The following is a 23,687-nucleotide window of genomic DNA, read 5'->3' on the forward strand; positions in this document are numbered from 1 at the left end:
TGTATTCTTTTTTCCAAAGTGCAAGACCTCGCATTTGCTCACATTGAATTCCATCAGCCATTTCCTGGACCACTCTCCCAAACTGTCTAGATTCTTCTGCAGCCTCCCCACCTGCCTGTCCACCTAACTTCTGATCATCGGCAAACTTCGCTAGAATGCCTCCAGTCCCTTCATCCAGATCATTAATATATAATGTGAACAGCTGCAGCCCCAACACTGAACCCTGCGGGACACCGCTTGTCACCGGCTGCCATTCCGAAAATAAACCTTTTGTCCCAACTCTCTGCCTTCTGTCAGACAGCCAATCCTCAATCCATACCAGTAGCTCACCTCGAACGCCATGGGCCCTCACCTTGCTCAGCAGCCTCCGGTGTGGCACCTTATCAAAGACCTTTTGGAAGTCTAGGTAGACCACATCCACTGGGTTTCCCTGGTCTAACCTACTTGTCACTTCTTCAAAGAATTCCAACAGGTTTGTCAGGCATGACCTCCCCTTACTAAATCCATGTTGGCTTGTTCTAATCTGACCCTGTTCTTCCAAGAATTTAGAAACCTCATCCTTAATGATGGATTCTAGAATTTTACAACAAGCAAGGTTAGCCTAATTGACCTATAGTTTTCCATCTTTTGTCTTGATCCTTTCTTGAACAAGGGGGTTACAACAGCGATCTTCCAATCATCCGGGACTTTCCCTGACTCCAGTGACTTTTGAAAGATCTCACCCAACGCCTTCACTATTTCCTCAGCCACCTCCCTCAGAACTCTAGGATGTAGCTCATCGGGGCCAGGAGTTTTATCCATTTTAAGACCTTTTAGCTTTTCTAGCACTTTCTCTTTTGTAATGGCAACCATACTCAACTCAGCCCCCTGACTCCCTTTAATTGTTGGGATATTACTCATGTCTTCCACTGTGAAGACTGATGCAAAGTACTTATTAAGTTCTCCTGTTACTTCCTTATCTCCCATCACTAGGCTTCCAGCATCAGTTTGAAGTGGCCCAATGTCTACTCTTGCCTGTCATTTGTTTCTTATGCATTGAAAGAAACTTTTACTAACATTTCTAATATTACTGGCTCGCCTACCTTCATAGTTGATCCTCTCCTTTTTATTTCTCTCTTTGTCATCCTCTGTTTGTTTTTGTAGCCTTCCCAATCTTCTGATTTCCCAGTCCTCTTGCCCACTTTATAGGATCTCTCCTTTTCTTTAATACATTTCCTGACTTCCTTTGTCAGCCATGGCTGTCTAATCCCTCCCAGATAATCTTTCTCTTCTTGGGGATGAACCTCTGTACAGTGTCCTCAATTATACCCACAAACTCCTGCCATTTTTGCTCTACTGTCTTCCCCGCTAGGCTCTGCTTCCAGTCTATTTTCGTCAGTTCCTCTCTCATGCCCTCAAAATTACCTTTATTTAATTGTAATACCATTACATCCGATTTTGCCTTCCTCTTTCAAACTGCAGACTGAACTCTACCATATTATGATCACTGCTTCCTAAGTGTTCCCTTACTTTAAGATTTTTTATAAAGTCTGGTTCATTACATAGCACTAGGTCCAGAAGAGCCTGCTCCCTTGTGGGCTCCATGACAAGCTGTTCCAAAAAGCCATCCTGTAAGCATTCCATGAATTCCCTTTCTTTAGATCCACTGGCAACATTATTTACCCAGTCCACCTGCATATTGAAGTCTCCCATGATCACCATGACCTTGCCTTTCTGACATGCCTTCTCTATTTCCCGGTAAATGTTGCACCCCTGGTCCTGACCACTGTTAGGAGGTCTGTACATAACTCCCAGTATGGTTTTTTTGCCTTTGTGGCTCCTCAATTCCGCCACACAGACTCCGCATCATCTGACGCTATGTCATTCAGTGCCATAGATTTAATTTTGTTCTTAACTAACAAGGCAACCCCGCCCCCTCTGCCCACCTCCCTGTCTTTTCGATAAGTTGAAAATCCTTGGATGTTTAACTGCCAGTCCTGACCCACCTCTAACCACATCTCTGTGATGCCTACCACATTATAATCATTCACAATGATCTGTGCCATTAGTTCATCTGCTTTGTTGCGAATGCTACGAGCATTCAGGTAAAGTGCCTTAATGCTAACTTTCTTATCATTAGAGATATTGGATGTCATAAGATGTCCTAAGTTATCCTTCCTTTTTGCTGCATTCCCAGTCTGCCTCAAGTTTAAATCCGCCTGCACATGCGCTATCCTGCTGCTTATCTTTCCATTTAACTCCATACTCCATAAGACCATAAGACCATAAGAGATAGGAGTGGAAGTAAGGCCATTTGGCCCATCGAGTCCACTCCGCCATTCAATCATGGCTGATGGGCATTTCAATTCCACTTACCCACATTCTCCCCGTAGCCCTTAATTCCTTGTGAGATCAAGAATTTATCAATTTCTGCCTTGAAGACATTTAGCGTCCCAGCCTCCACTGCACTCTGCGGCAATGAATTCCACAGAACCACCACGCTCTGGCTGAAGAAATGTCTCTGCATTTCTATTCTGAATTTACCCCCTCTAATTCTAAGGCAGTGTCCACGGGTCCTAGTCTCCTCACCTAACGGAAACAATTTCCTAGCGTCCACCCTCTCCAAGCCATGTATTATCTTGTATGTTTCTATTAGATCTCCCCTTAATCTTCTAAACTCCAATGAATACAATCCCAGGATCCTCAGCCGTTCCTCATATGCTAGACCTGTCATTCCAGGGATCATCCGTGTGAATCTCCGCTGGACACGTTCCAGTGCCAGTATGTCCTTCCTGAGGTGTGGGGACCAAAACTGGACACAGTACTCCAAATGGGGCCTAACCAGAGCTTTATAAAGTTTCAGAAGCACAATGATGCTTTTATATTCCAACCCTCTTGAAATAATTGACAACATTGCATTCGCTTTCTTAATCATGGACTCAACCTGAATGTTTACCTTTAGAGAATCCTCAACTAGCACTCCCAGATCCCTCTGCACTTTGGCTTTACGAATGTTCTCAACGTTTAGAAAGTAGTCCATGCTTGTATTCTTTTTTCCAAAGTGCAAGACCTCGCATTTGCTCACATTGAATTCCATCAGCCATTTCCTGGACCACTCTTCCAAACTGTCTAGATCCTTCTGCAGACTCCCCACTTCCTCAGTACTACCTGCCTGTCCACCTATCTTCTGATCATCGGCAAACTTTGCTAGAATGCCTCCAGTCCCTTCATCCAGATCATTAATATATAATGTGAACAGCTGCGGCCCCAACACTGAACCCTGCGGGACACCGCTTGTCATCGGCTGCCATTCCGAAAAAGAACCTTTTGTCCCAACTCTCTGCCTTCTGTCAGACAGCCAATCCTCAATCCATACCAGCAGCTCACCTCGAACACCATGGGCCCTCACCTTGTTCAGCAGCCTCCAGTGTGGCACCTTATCAAAGGCCTTTTGGAAGTCTAGGTAGACCACATCCACTGGGTTTCCCTGGTCTAACCTACTTGTCACCTCTTCAAAGAACTCCAACAGGTTTGTCAGGCACGACCTCCCCTTACTAAATCCATGTTGACTTGTTCTAATCTGACCCTGCTCTTCCAAGAATTTAGAAACCTCATCCTTAATGATGGATTCTAGAATTTTACCAACAACTGAGGTTAGGCTAATTGGCCTATAATTTTCCATCTTTTGCCTTGATCCTTTCTTGAACAAGGGGGTTACAACAGCGATCTTCCAATCATCCAGCACTTTCCCTGACTCCAGTGACTTTTGAAAGATCTCACCCAACGCCTTCACTATTTCCTCAGCCACCTCCCTCAGAACTCTAGGATGTAGCCCATCGGGGCCAGGAGATTTATCCATTTTAAGACCTTTTAGCTTTTCTAGCACTTTCTCTTTTGTAATGGCAACCATACTCAACTCAGCCCCCTGACTCCCTTTAATTGTTGGGATATTACCCATGTCTTCCACTGTGAAGACTGATGCAAAGTACTTATTAAGTTCTCCTGCTATTTCCTTATCTCCCATCACTAGGCTTCCAGCATCAGTTTGAAGTGGCCCAATGTCTACTCTTGCCTGTCATTTGTTTCTTATGTATTGAAAGAAACATTTACTATCATTTCTAATATTACTGGCTTGCCTACCTTCACATTTGATCCTCTCCTTCCTTATTTCTCTCTTTGTCATCCTCTGTTTATTTTTGTAGCCTTCCCAATCTTCTGATTTCCCAGTGCTCTTGGCCACTTTATAGGATCTCTCTTTTTCTTTGATAGATTTCCTGACTTCCTTTGTCAGCCATGGCTATCTAATCCCTCCCCGGATAATCTTTCTCTTCCTGGGGATGAACCTCTCTACAGTGTCCTCAATTATACCCACAAACTCCTGCCATTTTTGCTCTAATGCCTTCCCGCTAGGCTCTGCTTCCAGTCTATTTTCGTCAGTTCCTCTCCCTTTTGCTTTCACTTTCCCTTCCCCCCACCTCAGAAGTTTAAAGTCCTACTGACCATCCTATTTATCCTCTTCGCTAGAACAGTGGTACCTGATAGGTTCAGGTGGAGACCATCCCAGCGGTACGGATCCCCCCGGTTCCAAAACTGATGCCAATGCTCCATGAAGTGGAATCCCTCTTTCCCACACCAATCCCTTAGCCAAGTGTTTACTTCCCTAATTTTCTTATCCTTATGCCAATTGGCACGTGGCTTGGGCAGTAATTCGGAGATTATGACCCTTGAGGACCTGTACTTCAATTTCCTTCCTAGTGCTTGATAATCCCCAAACAGGTCCTCCACCCTAGCTTTGCCTATGTTGTTAGTCCCAACGTGGACCACAACAACTGGATCCTCCCCTTCCCACTCCAATATCCTTTCAAGCCGGTCGGAGATGTCCCGCACCCTGGCACCGTGCAACACACCATGTGAGACCCCCGATCCGGCTTGCAAAGGATACTATCTGTCCCCCTAATTATAGAATCCCCTACTCGACGCAATTAGACAGCTTCAAAGTGGCAAAGCGCCTGGACAAGATGGATTCCAGGTTGAGTTTTATAAAGAATTTATCGGGGAACTGGCTGGGCCATTTATAAATATGTATAATTACTCACATAGTCAGGGCTGCCTTCCGCCTTCATTGAGAGAAGCAAATATCTCTTTCATTCTTAAAAAAAGGAAAGGCCCCAGAAGATTGCTGATCATATAGACCAATATCCTTGCTAAATGTGGATTTTAAAATTCTTTCTAAAATGTTAGCATTAAGATTGGAGAGGGTCTTACCATACATCATAAAAGAGGACCAGATGGTGTTTATTAAGGGCCGCAGATCAACAAATAATATTAGAAGGGTCTTAAATATGATATAAGCCTGTCAACAGGGAAGAATACTGGGATTAGTTGCCTCCTTGGACGCAGAGAAGGCTTTTGATCGGGTAGAATGGTCATATCTTTTTTATACACTGGAAAGGTTTGGTGTCGGAGAGGTATTTTCTAAATGGGTCTCAGTATTATACAATCACCCCAAAGCAGCTGTGATCACCAATGGTTTCGGTATGGATAGCTTCAGTGTTGATAGGGGCTGTCATCAGGGATGTCCTCTCTCACTATTATTATTCACACTCGTAATCGAACCACTAGCGGAAGCTATACAAACTGACCCTAACATACCCGACCCAAGGGTTGGTTCAGGTAAACATATGCAGATGATGTCCTCCTTTTCTTAAGTGATCCTTTGATATCCGTGCCCTGCCTAATTCAAATGGCCAATCTATTTAGCATGTTCTCAGGCTATAAAATTAATTTTATGAAATCGGAGGCCATGCCGTTGGGTGGTCTTGCCAGTATATCCAACTTACCGGATGGATCTTGTTTTCCCTTTTGGTGGTCACGGGAAGGTTTTCGATACTTAGGTATTTTTATCACCCCAGTATTTGGTCAGCTGTACAAAGCCAATTTTGTGCACCTATTAGAGAAAATAAGGCAGGACCTTCAATGCTGGAGAGCTCTCCCAATATCCTGGTTAGGCAAAGTAGCTGTGGTTAAAATGAATATTCTACCTCGTCTTCTATATCCTATGAGAATGCTCCCTCTCATGTTGCCGAGATTGGTGTTGCTTAAGCTCCATAGCTGGCTTGGTTCCTTTATCTGGAATCATAGATGGCCCCTTATCAAATGAGAAAAGCTGCAGCTTCCACAGGCAAGGGGAGGACTGGACTTCCCAGACTTTAGGAGGTATCAGTTGAGCTCCTTATTATCTTATGTAGCTGATCGGGTCTCTTGTGACCCACAATCAATTTGGTTAGACATTGAGACCTCCCAAGCAAAGTGTCCCCACATCAATCTTTTATTTATGGATAAGATGAGTGCTATTATGGACTATTGCAAAAACTCCATTGTATTAAATACAATTAAAGCCTGGAGGATAATGCAACAAGATGAGGGTAACCTGCAAAAAACCTCCCCTTATACTCCTATAGTGGGAGCATCGGGATTTCAGTCAGAGCTGACAGACACTACATTTAAAACTTAAAAATGCAGAGGTATCTCTTGCTTGGGGGACCTGTTCGATGGGGAGGTTATGATGTCTTTTGAGCAGTTGCACCAGAAGTTTGGACAGCCTAACAGGGACCTTTTTCGGTATTTCCAAATAAGAGATTATATACAGAAGAAGACCAGACTGATAGGCAATCCCGACAAATCGGATAGGGAAAGAAAAGTGCTATGGCCGATGGGGCCGCCCTCAGTCAGTACTCTTTATCACTCATTATTTAATGAGGTATCGAAAGACATGGAATGATTATTTAAAACATGGAACCAAGAATTGGGGTTAGAAATCTCTTCAGAAATGTGGGAGGACATCTGGGAAAATGCCAGAACTGTCTCTATTTGTAATAGAGCTCAAGATATTCCATTAAAGATACTCCACGGGGCTCATACAACACCTGAACGACTTACAAAATTTAAGGTAGGAGCATCCCCAATGTGTCCTAAATGCAAAATAGACGTTGGCACTCTCACGCATTGCCTATGCACATGCCATAAGATCTGCAGGTATTGGAACAGAGTAGCAAATGCCTTGACAGAGATCTTGGGTATGGAGATTAGATTGGATCCAGTGTCTCAACTCTTGAGCTTTTCAGATTTTCCCTCCCTGGATGTACACGGGAGGAAACTATTTTCCATTCTCTCCTTTTGTGCAAGGAAAAATATTTTAGTGAACTGGGCAGCTGAAGGCCCTCCAGGACTTTCAAACTGGCACAGGTTAATAAGCATGGAATATATCCCCCTTGACTTCTCACAAATATGGTGCACCAAAAAACTGAATTAGCCTGCTTGGAAAAAAAAACTGCAGTCCTCACTTTCTCCTATAAAATATGGAAGCCCTTTTTTAACTATATTGACACAGATATTTCGGCCATGTTGCCCAGGGCTTTTGTCTGGCTGTGGTAGTGGTTCTGGCTGGTCCGGGGACACCGGGGAGGAGGAATCCCGTATAAATACGGGTTTCATTATGACTTGATGTAAATCTAGTTTGAGCGTGTACTTAGTTATTTAATTATTCTGTTGTTTATCGCTAGCAATGTATGATATCCTATTTTATATTTTGGTTGTTTGTAGGATAGATCAGGAGTTAATTGGGTTTTTCTATTTTTCTTGTTTCGGTTATTATTTATTTCTTTTCTTTTTTCTTATTTATTTAATTTTATATTGGTGCTTATAGTTGTTTGTATTACTTTTGTAATTTTGTAAAAAAAATCTTTTAAAATTTCCTTTTTTCAATAAAAATACCTATTTTAAAAAAAAATCACATGTCTGTACAAGAGTATGCATCCCCTAAATAGTCATTACAGCTGGAGTAAACCTTGTATTCTGGAATACCTTTGATCGTGCCATATATGACCCACTTCTTTCACTAAGACTTTGGGATGCAATCTCAATCTCCCCTTATGTGACATCTTGTTTCAATGTTCAAAATGTGCATATATGTAAGTGGTTGTTTTTGTAAGATGTGTAATTTTATTGCTTCTGTCAGAGCATACAACGTTGGCAATCTAATGGATGACTTGAAGTTATTGTACAGAACCGCTGGGGCAGAAGGCAAGGGAATCACTTTCATATTCACCGATAATGAAATCAAGGAAGAGTCCTTTCTTGAATATCTCAACAATGTACTTTCTTCAGGAGAGGTATTTAATTTCTTAATTTTCTTACAGCCTGAGCGTTATGTTTCTTTTACATCTGTCTCCTGATTTAATATTTTCAACCATTTATTTTAATTCACGTCCATATGTATATACTGCTGCTGTAGCCATTAGTTCTTAGTATTCATCCGATAGTTAAATTTAAAAATTCTAACTGGATTATTTGTAATTGTATAATGAAATATAAACATGCCAGAATGTAAACAATAAAACCACAAGACATAGGAGCAGAAGTAGGCCATTCAGCCCAACATTTCTGCACTGCTATTCAATGAGATGTTATTCCTTTGTCTCGGCTTCCAGAATCAGTCAATCTTTGCAATCGTTAGGCATATCAATTCCAAGAACCCGTGCTGGAGAGGAGAAGGAAGTTTGATCAAAGTCAAAACATTAGGCCTGCAGCAAGGATTCAAATTCTGCAGTGTGAAAGTGGAACTTCACTTAAATGTTAACACTTTACTTCAGAGGCTGAGGACAGAAAGGAAGTATTCATATATGAGGAGATGCTTCTGAACTATGGCTGATGGCATTCAGTGGGCAGGCATGAAGATATTACTTGGATCTGACAAAAGTAACTCAGAATGGTGAAAGATTCTTGGAATGCATGCAAGATGTGACTGTTGGTCATATTCTCACCTCTGAGTAAGAAAGTTAGGTGCTTCACAGGTGAAGGCTCACTCCAAGAATTGAACTCAAAAAAAGATTTCGCTCCAGTGCACTGAGAGAGTGCTGCATTGTTGAAGGTGTCATCATTCACCTGAGAGAAAGTGAGGACTGCAGATGCTGGAGATCAGAGCTGAAAAATGTGTTGCTGGAAAAGCGCAGCAGGTTAGGCAGCATCAAAGGAGCAGGAGAATCGACGTTTCGGGCATAAGCCCTTCTTTAGGAATGAGGAGGGTGTGCCAAGCAGGCTAAGATAAAAGATAGGGAGGAGGGACTTGGGGGAGGGGCGTTGGGAATACGATAGGTAGAAGGAAGTTAAGGTGAGGGTGATAGGCCGGAGAGAGGTTGGGGGCGGAGAGGTTGGGAAGAAGATTGTAGGTCAAGAAGACAGTGCTGAGTCTGAGGGTTGAGACTGAGAAAAGGTGGGGGGGAGGGGAAATGAGGAAGGTGGAGAAATCTGCATTCATCCCTTGTGGTTGGAGGGTTCCTAAGCGGAAGATGAGGCGCTCTTCCTCCAGGTGTCATGTTGCCATGGTCTGGCAATGGAGGAGGCTAAGGGCCTGCATTTCCTTGGCAGAGTGGGAGGAGGAGTTAAAGTGTTCAGCCACGGGGCAGTTGGGTTGGTTGGTGTAGGTGTCCCAGAAGTGTTCTCTGAAACATTCCGCAAATAGGCGGCCTGTCTCCCCAATGTAGAGGAGGCCACATCGGGTGCAGGGGATGCAGTAAATGATGTGTGTGGAGGTGCAGGTGAATTTGTGACGGATATGGAAGGATCCCTTTGGGCCTTGGAAGGAAGTGGGGTGGGGGGGGGGGAGGTATGGGCGCAGGTTTTGCATTTCTTGCGGTTGCAGGGGAAGGTGCCGGGAGTGGAGGTTCGGTTGGTGGGTGGTGTGGACCTGACGAGGGAGTCACGGAGAGAGTGGTCTTTCCGGAACACTGATAGTGGAGGGGAGGGAAATATATCCTTGGTGTAGGGGTCTGTTTGGAGGTGGCGGGGAAATGCTGAAGGATTTTTATTTCAGGGCAGAAGAGATGACCTGGGGGGTGCAGTGAGAGAGGGGCTCACTGAGATCTTTGTAGAGGGAGGAGGAGAGCTTCTTCAAGGAAGGATCCTTGCAAGAGGATTCGCAGTAGGTTAAAATCAACTAGGAGAAAGTGAGGACAGCAGATGCTGGAGATCAGAGCTGAAAAATGTGTTGCTGGAAACGCGCAGCAGGTCAGGCAGCATCAAAGGAGCAGGAGAATCGACGTTTCGGGCATAAGCCCTTCTTCAAGAATGAGGAGGGTGTGCCAAGCAGGCTAAGATAAAAGGTAGGGAGGAGGGACTTGGGGGAGGAGCGTTGGGAATGCCATAGGTGGAAGGAGGTTAAGGTGAGAGTGATAGACCGGAGAGGGTTTGGGGGCAGAGAGGTTGGGAAGAAGATTGTAGGTCAAGAAGGCAGTGCTGAGTCCGAGGGTTGTGGCTGAGAAAAGGTGGGGAGAGGGGAAATGAGGAAGGTGGAGAAGTCTGCATTCATCCCTTGTGGTTGGAGGGTTCCTAAGCAGAAGATGAGGCGCTCTTCCTCCAGGCGTCGCGTCGCCATGGTCTGGTGATGGAGGTGGCCAAGCTCCTGCATGTCCTTGGCAGAGTGGGTGGGGGAATTAAAGTGTTCATCCACGGGGCGGTTGGGTTGGTTGGTGCGGGTGTCCCAGAGGTGTTCTCTGAAACATTCCGCAAGTAGGCTATCTGTCTCCCCAATGTATAGGAGGCCACATCAGGTGCAGCGGATGCAGTTTTTAATTTCAGGGCAGAGGAGATGACCTGGGGGGGTGCAGTGAGATCTCAGGTCATCTCCTCTGCCCTGAAATAAATCACTCATTGCACCCCCCAGGTCATCTCCTCTGCCCTGAAATAAAAATTTCCCCTCCCCCCACCTTATCTCAGTCCCAACCCTTGGACTCAGCACCGCCTTCTTGACCTACAATCTTCTTCCCGCCCTCTCCGCCCCCAACCCCTCTGTGGCCCATCACCCTCACCTTAACCTCCTTCCACCTATCGTATTCCCAACGCCCCTCCCCCAAGTCCCTCCTCCCTACCTTTTATCTTAGCCTGCTTGGCACACCCTCCTCATTCCTGAAGAAAGGCTTATGCCCGAAATGTCGATTCTCCTGCTCCTTTGATGCTGCCTGACCTGCTGTGCTTTTTCAGCAACACATTTTTCAGCATCATTCACCTGAGGTACAGTAGTCCCACTGTACCCACAGGGCATACATTCCAGGATCTACCATGGAAGCCCAAAACCGCAGATAGATACGAACCCATTTAGTTAAATGGGAAAATTACCTTCCCGACAGCCCCCGGTACCTGGTTCTGGAATGTTCCTTGTAATATGTTTGGGCCATGGTAAACCATAGATAACTGAAACCCTGGTAACTGTGGATAAGGCAGCGGCACTGTATTTGGCCGGATCCTCTCAATGTTCAGGATTAGTACAGGATTCTTCCTGAATCATTCAGCAATGTAACTGGAGTTGGAATAAAAAGCTCACTCTTGTTGTAAAACAGAAAATATTCACTTGTTTGAAATGGTGCAGTGACCTGATGGATCTCACTTCTATGATTCCAGGTGTCCATTCACCCCACATAACTCCACTTTTGCAATTTGAAACATTACAAAGGTTAAAGTAAACCTGCTAAAAATAACTAGCTTATCAACTATAATAAGCCATTTGAATGGAGTAAAACTGAATCCAATAATACATGTGAGGAATAATAGCTCTTTTCTAAACAACCTGATCAGAAATATTATGACACACCTCTGAAGCAGATGGGACTTGACTTTTGGCCCAGAGGTAGGGACACTATCACTCTTCCAGAAGATTCTTTCTGAGGCACTGTATATTTAATTTGTTTGGTTTTTTTCTCTTTGATAGGTATCAAATTTATTTGCTCGGGATGAACTCGATGAGATTACTCAATCCCTGATTGCACCGATGAAGAAAGAAGCACCTCGCATTCCTCCTACTTTTGACAATTTATATGAATATTTTATCAACAGAGCTAGAACTAATCTACATGTTGTCCTCTGCTTCTCTCCGGTCAGTTCCTCACTGTATTACAAGTTCAGAACCTTAAATAGATAGATTACGTATCATGGTGACTGTCTCTGTCCTGGTAGAGCGTGGAAAGGAAGGCAAGGAATCCTCTGGGGCTCTTCACTCTTGCTTCTCAGGTGTGGTGTTGGATGTGCTAGCGTTGAGGCTTAGCTTTTAGGTTTCCAGACAGGGATTGAAGGTTGCAATGAAAACCTCAAAAACCTCTTGGTGTGTCAAGCTGCCACACTTACCTTGGGTGTTCTTAAGATGTTATTGCTTCCTGTACACCTGGAAAGAGGAGAGTAGGGCCTTTTCATCAGATGGCTGCTGATATTCAATCTCCCCATCAGTTCAGGCAGAAGGCACAGTCCCTTCATTCTTCGAGCTCAAAAAGCATAATCCCCTCACTTTCCTCTGTGCTCCTTGAAGGAGGTCAGTAATTTTATGTCATCTGTCTCCTCTCACTGATCAGGATATGCTCATAGTTATTTTGCATTTTCTACTGCTGCAGTCACAGAGAAACATTGGGAGATATTAGCTTGGTTGCATCTGCAACTGCTCTGAATTCAGAACTACTAATGGCGATATCAATTCTCAAAGTTGGTAAGAAGGATGAGGTATTGCGCACATGAGCAGGTAAATCTCTTGAATGTAGGGTTTTGTTTCATCAAGAGATAGAGTAGGTTTTGCCTCCTTGTGTCCCTGCTGAACATGGGAATAGGAGCAGAAGTGAATCATTTAGCCCTTGATCCTGCTCCACCTCCATCATTCAATAAATCTATGGCTGATTTGTTTGTGTTTTGAAAACTACATTTCCATCTACTACCAACAACCTTTGATTCCTGTGACTACAAGAATTTATCCACCTCTCTATAATGTCTCTACCACCTTCTGAGGCAAAGTGCCACAGTCACAAAACTCTGAAAGAAAACGTACCTCCTTGTCCCTGTACTGAAACGGGGACCGCTACTTTTAGACTGATCCACAGAGGAAACTTCCTTTCAATGTCCACCTCATTACTTATGCACTCAATGTCATCTACTGTGTCTATTGCTCTCAGTGTGGTCTCCTCTACATTGGGTGGACAGGTTGACAACTTACAGAACGTTGCAGAAAACATCTCCGGGACACACGCACTAAACAACCCCACCACCCTGTGGCCGAACACTTTAACTCCCCCTTCCATTCTGCCAAGGTCATGCAGGTCCTGGGCCTCCTCCACAACCAAACTCTAGCCACCAGGCGCCTGGAGGAAGAACGCCTCATCTTCCGTTTTGGGATCCTCCAACGCATAGGATCAATGTCGATTTAATCAGTTTCTTCATTTCTCCTCCCCCCACCTTATCCCAGATCCAACCTTCAACTTGGCACCACCCTCTTGAACTGTCCTACCTGTCTACCTTCCTTCCCAACTATCTGCCCCACCTTCCTTTCTGACCTATCATCATCATTCCCCCACCTTCATCTACCTGTGGCATCCCAGCTACCATCCCCAGCTCCACCTCCCTACCATTTATTTCTCAGCCCCCTTGGGCTACACACTCATTCCTGATGATGACCTTATGTTTGAAATGTCAACTTTCCTGCTCCTCAGATGCTGCCTGACCAGCTGTGCTTTCCCAGCACCCCACTTTTCGGCTCTGATCTCCAGTGTCTGCAGTCCTCACTTTCTCCTAGCTGAATACAGGCTCAACCAAGCTTATCCCATGCAAAGCCCTGCCATCCCAATATCAACCTTGTGAACCTCCTCTGCAGGCCTCTCTGGCAGATCTCTCCTTTCTTAGGAAGTCCAATTAAAACTGGATACAATACCCCAGCTATGATCTCTGCAATTTAAGGAAGATTAAGGAAAGTAAATAGATTATGGGAAGATGTAGAGGCAACAGGGTGGTGGTAATGGGAGATTTTAATTTTCGCAACTGACTGGAATATACTTAGTGTCAGAGATCTGGATAGGGCAGAATTTGTAAGGAGCGTCCAAGAAAGTTTTCTAGCGTAGTATGTCAATAGTCCAGTGAGGGAAGGGGCCATATTGGTGTTGAGGAATGAGCCAGACCAGGTAGTAGAAGTTGCAGTGGCAGATTTCTTTGGGAATAATGACCACAATTCTGTAAGTTTTAGAATACTCAAAGACAAAGATAAGATGGTCCTAAGGGAAGAGTACTGAACTGGACCAAGGCCAATTATATAAAGTTCAGCAGGAGCTGGGAAATGTGGATTGGACACAGCTACTTGAAGGAAAGTCCACATTTGATATGTGGAAGGCATTCAAAGATAGGTTAAAGATAATGCAGGATAGGCATGTCCCATTGAAAACAAGGGATAGGAAGGGCAAGATTCGTGAACCATGGATGAGAGGGGAAATCATGCAATTAGCCAAGAGGAAAAGGGAAGCATATATGAGGTCCAGGCAGCTAAGAACAGAATGGGCCTTGGAGGAATATTGGGAGAATAAGACCAATCTTAAACGAGGAATAAAGCGGGCTAAAAGGGGTCATGAAATAACTTTAGCGAGCAGAACTAAGGAGAATCCCAAGGCCTTTTATTCATATATAAGAAGCAAGAGGGTGACTAGAGAGAGGGTTGTGATTTGGAGATGCCGGTGTTGGACTGGGGTGTACAAAGTTAGAAATCACACAACACCAGGTTATAGTCCAACAGTTTTATTTGGAAGCACTAGCTTTCAGAGTGCCACTCGTTTATCAGGTGGTTGTTTTGGTCCACTAGAGGATAAGGAAGGAAAATTTTGTGTCAAACCTGAGAAAATGGGTAGAATTCTCAATGATTACTTTGCATCAGCGTTCACTGAGGAGAGGGACATGATGAATATTGAGATTAGAGATAGAAGTTTGTTTAAGTTGGATCACATTGACATAAGGAGGGAGGATGTGTTGGGTAGGCTAATGGATATTAAGTTGGACAAATACCCAGGAACGGATGGTATCTATCCTAGATTGCTGAGGGAAGTAAGAGAGGAAATAGCTGGGGCCCTGACAGACATCTTTGCATCATCCTTAAACACAGGTGAAGTGCCAGAGGACTGGAGAATTGCTAATGTTGTCCCCCTGTACAAGAAGGGTAGTAGGGATATTCCAGGTAACTAGCTGTAGGTAGGTACTGCAGATGCTGGAGATTAGAGTCAAGATTAGAGTGCTACTGGAAAAGCACAGCAGGTCAGGGAGCATCCAAGGATCAGGAAAATCAACAGTTTGGGCAAAAGCCTTTCATCAGGAACCTTTCAGCGCCACTCTAATCATATTCCAAGTATCTACAGACCAGTGAGCCTGACATCAGTGATGGGAAAGTTGCTGGAGAATGTACTAAGGGATAGAAACTATTTATATTTGGAAGAGAATGGGCTTATCAATGATAGGCAACATGGTTTTGTGTGGGGGAGATCATGCCTTACCAACTTAATAGAGTTCTTTGAGTAAGTGACCAAGTTGATAGATGAATGAAAGACTGTAGATGTCATATACATGGAATGTACTAAGGCATTTAATAAGGTTCCCCTGGTAAACTAATGGAGAAAGTAAAGTCACATGGTGTGCAGGGTGTTCTAGCTAGGTGGATAAAGAACAGGAGATAGAGAGTAGTAGTTGAAAGGACTTTCTCAAAATGGAGAAAGGTGACCAATGGTGTTCCACAGGGATTAGGGCTGGGGCCACTGTTGTTTGCAATATACATAAATGAACTGGAAGAGGGCATTGATGGTCTGATCAGTAAGTTTGCAGATGACATGAAGATTGGTGGAGTAGCAGAAAGCATAGAGGACTGTCAAAGAATCCAGAAGAATATAGATACAGACTGGAGAGTTGGGCGGAAAAGTGGCAGACGGAGTTCAATCCGAGCAAATGTGAGGTGATGCATTTTGGAAGGTCTAATTCTATAGTAAACTATACAGTAAACAGAAGAGCCTTGGGAAAAGTTGATGAGCAGAGAGATCTGGGAGTTCAGGCCCATTGTATCCTGAAGGTGGCTGCACAGGTGGATAGAGTGGTCAAGAAGGCATATGGTATGTATGCCTTCATCGGACGGGGTATTGAGTATAAGAGCTGGCAAATCATGTTAAAATTGTATAAAACTTTGGTTTGGCCGCATTTAGACTAATGTCTACAGTTCTGGTCGCCACATTACCAAAAAGGATGTGGATGCCATGGAAAGGGTGCAGAGAAGGTTTACAAGGATGTTGCCTGGTATGGAAGGTGCTAGCTATGAAGAGAGGTGAGTAAGTTAGAATTGTTTTCATTAGAGAAAAGGAGATTGAGCGGAGACCTGATTAAGGTTTACAAAATCATGAAGGGTAGATAGAGATAAGCTTTTTCCCAGGGTGAGGAATTCAATAACGAGAGGTTACATGTTCAAGGTGAGAGGTGAAAAGTTTAAAGGGGATACACGCAGCGAGTACTTTACACAGAGGGTAGTAGCTCCTGGAACACGTTGCCAGCAGAGGTAGTAGAGGCAGGCATGGTAGATTCATTTAATGTGCGTCTGGACAGATACATGAGCAGATGGGAGCAGAGGGATACAGATCCTTAGGAATTGGGCAAAAGGTTTAGACAGTGAATTTGGATCGGCTCAGGCTTGGAGGGCTGAAGGCCTTGTTCCTGGGCTGTAAATTTTCGTTGTTCTTTGTTCTTTATTTCAGTACTTTCTTGTAATGAAAGCCAATATACCATTTGTCTTTTGCATTTCTTGCTGCACATGCCTGTCTACTTTCATTGACTGATGTAACAAGGACATCTAGGTTTCTTTGTACATCCACACTTCCCGACATAACACCATTTAAATATGTAATGGACCAGACCAGACCAGACCCCCTCAATATATTTTAAGAAGGTAGCCTGGACCCTAACTTTGGAGAAAGTGAGGACTGCAGATGCTGGAGATCAGAGTCAAGAATGTGGTGCTGGAAAAGCACAGCAAGTCAGGCAGCATTTGAGGAGCAGGCGAATTGATGTTTCTGGCATAAGCCCTTCATCGGGAATGAGGCTTCAGCTGAAACATCCATTTTCCTGCTCCTCAGATGCTGTCTGACCTGCTGTGCTTTTCCAGCACCACACTCTCGACTCTGGATCCTAACTTTTTCCAACTTAAAAGGCAAATGTAAATTACTGTGTTCCAGATTTGACTGCTCAAACTATTAGATGTTAAGCAAAACACAATTTATTCAAACACTTTCGTTAAAATGCAACAAAAGAAGGAAGGACTTAGAATACATTAACTCCACTGGAAAACATAACAGAATAATAGATACAGTAACTGTTAGTAATTAGCTGTTCCACTAAAGTAATATCCCATAAACATACCTCTTGGCAAAAAGGTAAGTTCGGAGTCAGGTTGTCTCACATGCAATCAGCAGCAGAGAGAGGAAAAAATATCATGTGAAAACTCAGAGACAGTAGCAGCCCAGAGACATTTACTGCAGCTTCCAACCTATTGAGACTCCAACAGTAACTGCTTAAAGCTAAGTAGAAATCCTGGTCTTTGAGATCTAAACCACACCCAGTTAGGCAGCTTCTGTTCCAATTTTTAAAAACACCCAAGGTCTCACAAGCTGTTAACGTTACCACAGATTATTCAACAGCTTTCATTTGATATCTCTATTAATAGAAACCAGGACAAAATACACCTCTTAAAGCCACATCATCATCATACCTCCCCACTTAAAAATATGATCAACCATTTTTAAAAGCTCTTAGTCTTACTGTATTAGTACACTACAATACATAGACATTACATTGACTCTAAGCATGCAAACATTCACTATAACAGTCTATTTCAGTCCATTTACTGTCACCACCGAACGCTTCTGTCTTTCTTCACGAGAGTTGGAACAGCATATTGACAATATGTTCTCTCATCCTGTCATGTATCATTTTCAAATTGAATGACTGCAATAATAAGCTCTGTCTAAAATGTCTGGAATTATTGTCTTTAAATTTCTCAAAAAACTTTAAGAGTTATGATGGTATCGGACACATCACGGGCAATATAAATGTTGAAATGTTGTAACGCCAACACCAGAATCAAAGTTCCTTCTTAATCATGGACTATTTCTGTTGATGGTTATTCAATGTTCTGGAAGAATACCCAAAAAAATGTTTCTATCTTCTTGTCATATTGTAAGGGTACATAGTGACACCGACATCACTTGCATCGATAGACACCTTGAACTACTTTGTGTGACTAGGTGTGGCTAACACTGAGGCAGTGGTTAACACAGCTTTCAGGCCTTCAAATGTCTTTTGATAGTCTTCCGTCCACTGAACTTTTCTGCACTTCTTCAATAAGTCAGTCAGTGGAACAACCACACTGCTAAGATTCAGTACAAACTTCCGATAAAAACTACTCATCCTAGGAATCATAGAACCGCCCTCTTTGTTGCTAGTTTAGATTGTTGTGGTATAACGTGCATTTCATTTACACGAATTGGCTATGACGCAATTGATGAATTATGGACAATGTGAATAAAACAAACTTTCTACTGAACGGGTATAGCAATTTTATATCGCGATCTTGTACAGCATGATTTTCCATAGTGGCTTTCCCTAGTACAATTTTCTATAGCGCAGGATCAGAGAGGAATGCAACGGCCACATTATAGTAGAACAACCTGTATGGGAAACTCCTCAGTGACCTTTGTTTCCACATCCCATGTCCAGTGATATAGCCCAGAACAGTGACTTGAGCTTTTTCAAACTCGCTGTTAGTCAGGTTTATCACTAAGCCTGCTTTGCGAAGTCAATCAAACAACTCCAATTGGATGAAGAATAGATGTGTAGACTATATTTGAAATGGGGAAAGACTTCTGAAATCTGGCGCACAAAGGGAGTTCTGGTTCAGGATTTGCTTAAGGTTAACATGCAGGTTCAGTTGGCAGTTAGAAAGCCAAAAGCAATGTTCATTTTGAGAAGACTGAAATACAAGAGCTGAAATGTACTGCTGAGGCTGTATAAGGCTGCATTTGGACTACTGTGAGCGGTTTTAGGCCCTGCATTGAAGGAAGGATGTGCTGGCATTGGAGGGATCCAGAGGATCCAAGAATGATCCTGGCAATGAACAGCTTGCCATATGAGAAGAAAATGAGGACTGCAGATGCTGGAGATCAGAGTTGAGAGTGTGGTGCTGGAAAAGCACAGCAGGTCAGGCAGCATCCAAGGAGCAAAAGAATCAATGTTTTGGGCATAAGCCCTTCATCAGGAATGAGACTTGTGGGCCGGGGGTGAGAAATAAATGGGAGGGGGTGGGACTGGGGGAAGGTAGCTGAGAATGCAATCGGTAGATGAAGATGGGGAGAAGGTGATCAGTCAGAGAGGAGGGTGGAGAGGATAGATAGGAAAGATGATGGACAGGTCAAGAGGATGGTGCCGAGTTGGAAGATTGGAACTGGGATAAGGTTGGGGGAGGGGAAATGAGGAAACTGGTGAAATCCAATTTAATTCCATGTGTTTGCAGGCTCTCAAGACAGAAAATGAGGCATTCTTCCTCCAGGTGTCAGGTGGTTAGGGTTTGGCGATGGAGGAGGCCGAGGATTTGCATGTCCTTGGTGGAGTGGGAAGGGTTGGTCGGTGTGGGTGTCCCAGAGATATTCTCTGAAATGAACCGCAAGTTAGAGTTCTGTCTCCCCGATGTAAAGGAGACCCCGTCGGGTGCAACAGGTACAGTAGATGACATTCTTGAAGGTACAGGTAAATTTCTTTCAGATATGGAAGGATCCTTTGGGGCCTTGAACAGAGGTGAGAAGGGAGGTGTGGGTGCAGATTTTATGCTTCCTGCGGTGCAGTGGAAAGTGCCGGGAGTGGGGTGAGGGCTGGTTGGGGGGAGGGAGGGGTGTGGATCTGACAATGGAGTCATGGAGGGAATAGTCTGAAGCATGGTTTATGACCCTGGGTTTGTACACGATGGAGTGTAGAAGGATAAGAGGGGATCTCAATGAAACATATAGAATATTGAGAGGCCTGGAAAAGTGGACAAGGAGAAAATGTTTCCAAAAGTGAGATGACCACCAAGGGACACAGCCTTAGAGTGAAGAGCAATTCTGTAGAAATGAGATGAGGAGGATTATTTCAGGGAGAGGTTGATGAATCTGTGGAACTCATAGCCACAGAGGCCCAAATCATTGAGTGTATTTAAGACAGAGCTAGATAGGCTCTTGATTATTAAGGGAATCAAAGATTATGGGGTAAAGGCAGGAGAATGTCATTGAGGAACATATCAACCATGATTGAATGGCAGAGTAGAATCAATGGACAAAATGAACTAATTCTGGTTCGAGATCTCATGATTGAATGGTGCGTATCCTGATGAAGAGTAGCACTTCATTCACCCTTTTGCAGCACAAGAAACAGAGCCCTGGGATGCTAGCCTCATCTGCTATCTCACAACAGGCTGGCTTCAGTTGCAATAGCCTCCTATGGTCATTCCTTGAAGGGGAATGTCCCTTCTCTCCAGGAGTCCAGGAAGTAAACTGTTTTGAAATGTGTGACTAAAGGGCAGACTATTTCCTGTCTGGTCTCGAACATCTCCAGTGGCTGGGAGTAAACAAAAACACTCCAAGTGAGATTTCAACGAGTGAAGTGCTTTCTCAATATGGTGACTGGAAGCTTGATCCAACTGGGGGTGAGAATTTCCTCCTGACACACTTCATAAGATTCAGTGTTCCATTTAGGCATATAATTGCTAAGCTGAGAAGCATGAAAGTCAACCCAGCTTGCTCTTGACTGTAAGATGTAGAAAGGAGGGCGTCAGATATCTGGATCATTGAGATCTCTTCCAAGACCAGGGGGATCTGTACAAACAGGATGGTTGCACTTAAACTGGAAGGGTATCAATATATTGCAGGGAAGTTTGCTAATGCCACTCAGGAGAGTTTAAACAAGTTTGGCAAAGAGATGGGAAGCAGAGCAGTAGGTCAGCATGTGAAGTGACTGAGAAAGTAGAGATTAAGTCAGTAGGTAGAAAAGTCAGGGCCAGGTTAATGAAGATGACGGGACTGGTGATCTAAAGTGTATTTATTTTCATGCAAGGAGTACAACAGAAAAAGGAGATGAGCTTAAAGCCTGGATTAATACATGGGACTACAATGTGGTAATAATTACAGAATCTTAGTTGAGACAAGGACAGGACTGACAGCTTAGAATTCTGGGATTTAGATGTTTCTGGTGAGATCAAAAGGGATGTAAAAGGACTGGGGGAGTTGCATCACTGGTTAAGGAGAATGTCATACCTGTTCTGAGAGAGGGCATCTATGAAGGCTCATCTAGTAAGGCCTTATGGGTAGAACTCAGGAATAAGAAAGGTGTACTCACTATGGTGGGGTTAAACTATAGGCCTCCCAATAACCAGCAGGAGATAGAGAAACAGATATGTAAGCACATCATGGAAAGATATTAAAAACAACAGAGTTGGTAATGGTGATTTTAACTTCCCCAATATTAACTGGTACTCTCAGTACCACGGGCTTAGATGGGGCAGAATTTATTAGGTGCTTCCAGGAGGGTTTCTTGAAATAATACGTAAATAGTCCAACTAGATAAGGGGCTGCACTAGACCTTAGAACATAGAACATAGAACAATACAGCACAGAACAGGCCCTTCGGCCCAGATGTTGTGCCGAACTTCTAACCTAGATTAAGCACCCATCCATGTACCTATCCAAATGCCACTTAAAGGTCGCCAATGATTCTGACTCTACCACTCCCACGGGCAGCACATTCCATGCCCCCACCACTCTCTGGGTAAAGAACCCACCCCTGACATCTCCCCTATACCTTCCACCCTTCACCTTAATTTTATATCCCCTTGTAACACTCTGTTGTACCCGAGGAAAAAGTTTCTGACTGTCTACTCTATCTATTCCTCTGATCATCTTATAAACCTCTATCAAGTCACCCCTCATCCTTCGCCGTTCCAACGAGAAAAGGCCGAGAACTCTCAACCTATCCTCGTACGACCTACTCTCCATTCCAGGCAACATCCTGGTAAATCTTCTCTGCACCCTCTCCAAAGCTTCCACATCTTTCCTAAAGTGAGGCGACCAGAACTGCACACAGTACTCCAACTGTGGCCTAACCAAAGTCCTGTACAGCTGCAACATCACTTCACGACTCTTGAATTCAATCCCTCTGCTAATGAACGATAATACTCCATAGGCCTTCTTACAAACTCTATCCACCTGAGTGGCAACCTTCAAAGATCTATGTACATAGACCCCAAGATCCCTCTGTTCCTCCACCTGACTAAGAACCCTACCATTAACCCTGTATTCCGCATTCTTATTTGTTCTTCCAAAATGGACAACCTCACACTTGGCAGGGTTGAACTCCATCTGCCACTCCTCAGCCCAGCTCTGCATCATATCTAAGTCCCTCTGCAGCCGACAACAGCCCTCCGCACTGTCCATAACTCCACCTATCTTCGTATCATCTGCAAATTTACTGACCCACCCTTCGACTCCCTCATCTAAGTCATTAATAAAAATTACAAACAGCAGAGGACCCAGAACTGATCCCTGCGGAACTCCACTTGTAACTGGGCTCCAGGCTGAATATTTACCATCTACCACCACTCTCTGCCTTCGACCGGTTAGCCAGTTTTCTATCCAATTGGCCAAATTTCCCTCTATCCCATGCCTCCTGACTTTCTGCATAAGCCTGCCATGGGGAACCTTATCAAATGCCTTACTAAAATCCATGTACACTACATCCACTGCTCTACCCTCATCCACATGCTTGGTCACCTCCTCGAAGAATTCAATAAGACTTGTAAGGCAAGACCTACCCTTCACAAATCCGTGCTGGCTGTCCCTAATCAAGCAGTGTCTTTCCAGATACTCGTAAATCCTATCCCTCAGTACCCTTTCCATTACTTTGCCTACCACAGAAGTAAGACTAACTGGCCTGTAATTCCCGGGGTTATCCCTATTCCCTTTTTTGAACAGGGGCACAACATTCACTACTCTCCAGTCCCCTGGTACCACCCCCGTTGCCAGTGAAGACGAGAAGATCATTGCCAATGGTACTGCAATTTCCTCTCTTGCTTCCCACATAATCCTAGGATATATCCCGTCAGGCCCGGGGGACTTGTCTATCCTCAAGTTGTTCAAAATGTCCAACACATCTTCCTTCCTAACAGGTATCTCTTCTAGCTTATCAGTCCGTTTCACACTCTCCTCTTCAACAATACGGTCCCTCTCGTTCGTAAATACTGAAGAGAAGTACTTGTTCAAGACCTCTCCTATCTCTTCCGACTCAATACACAGTCTCCCACTACTGTCCTTGATCGGACCCACCCTCGTTCTCGTCATTCTCAGGTTTCTCACATACGCATAGAATGCCTTGGGGTTATCCTTGATCCTATCCGCCAAGGATTTTTCATGCCCTCTCTTAGCTCTCCTAATCCCTTTCTTCAGGTCCCTTCTGGCTATCCTGTATCCCTCCACTGCTCTGTCTGAACCCTGTTTCCTCAACCTTATGTAAGCCTCCTTCTTCCTCTTTACTAGACATTCAACCTCCCTCGTCAACCAAGGCTCCCTCACACGACCATTTCTTTCCTGCCTGATCGGTACATACATTTCAAGGACACGTCGTATCTGCTCCTTGAAAAAGTTCCACATTTCCACCACATCCTTCCCTGACAGCCTATGCTCCCAACGTATCCTCCTCAAATCCTGTCTTACAGCATCGTAATTTCCCTTCCCCCAATTGTAAAATCTTCCTTGTTGTGTGCACCTATCTCTCTCCATAACCAAGGTGAAAGTCACAGAATTGTGGTCACCATCACC

The 23,687-nt window shown here is 44.1% G+C and overlaps 1 protein-coding gene across 1 annotated transcript in view; it reads left to right on the forward strand.

Annotated features, from left to right (window-relative positions):
• LOC140453953 (dynein axonemal heavy chain 8-like) overlaps positions 1–23,687 on the forward strand; it is a 1,210,036-nt gene that overhangs the window by 1,007,818 nt on the left and 178,531 nt on the right. The window contains exons 65-66 of the mRNA XM_072548830.1: positions 7,997–8,150; positions 11,741–11,905. Of these exons, the coding sequence (XP_072404931.1) occupies positions 7,997–8,150; positions 11,741–11,905 (319 nt within the window). The remainder of the gene's footprint in view (positions 1–7,996; positions 8,151–11,740; positions 11,906–23,687) is intronic.

The sequence above is a fragment of the Chiloscyllium punctatum genome, chromosome 3, assembly GCF_047496795.1.
Source record: "Chiloscyllium punctatum isolate Juve2018m chromosome 3, sChiPun1.3, whole genome shotgun sequence".
In the NCBI taxonomy this organism is placed as follows: Eukaryota; Metazoa; Chordata; class Chondrichthyes; order Orectolobiformes; family Hemiscylliidae; genus Chiloscyllium; species Chiloscyllium punctatum.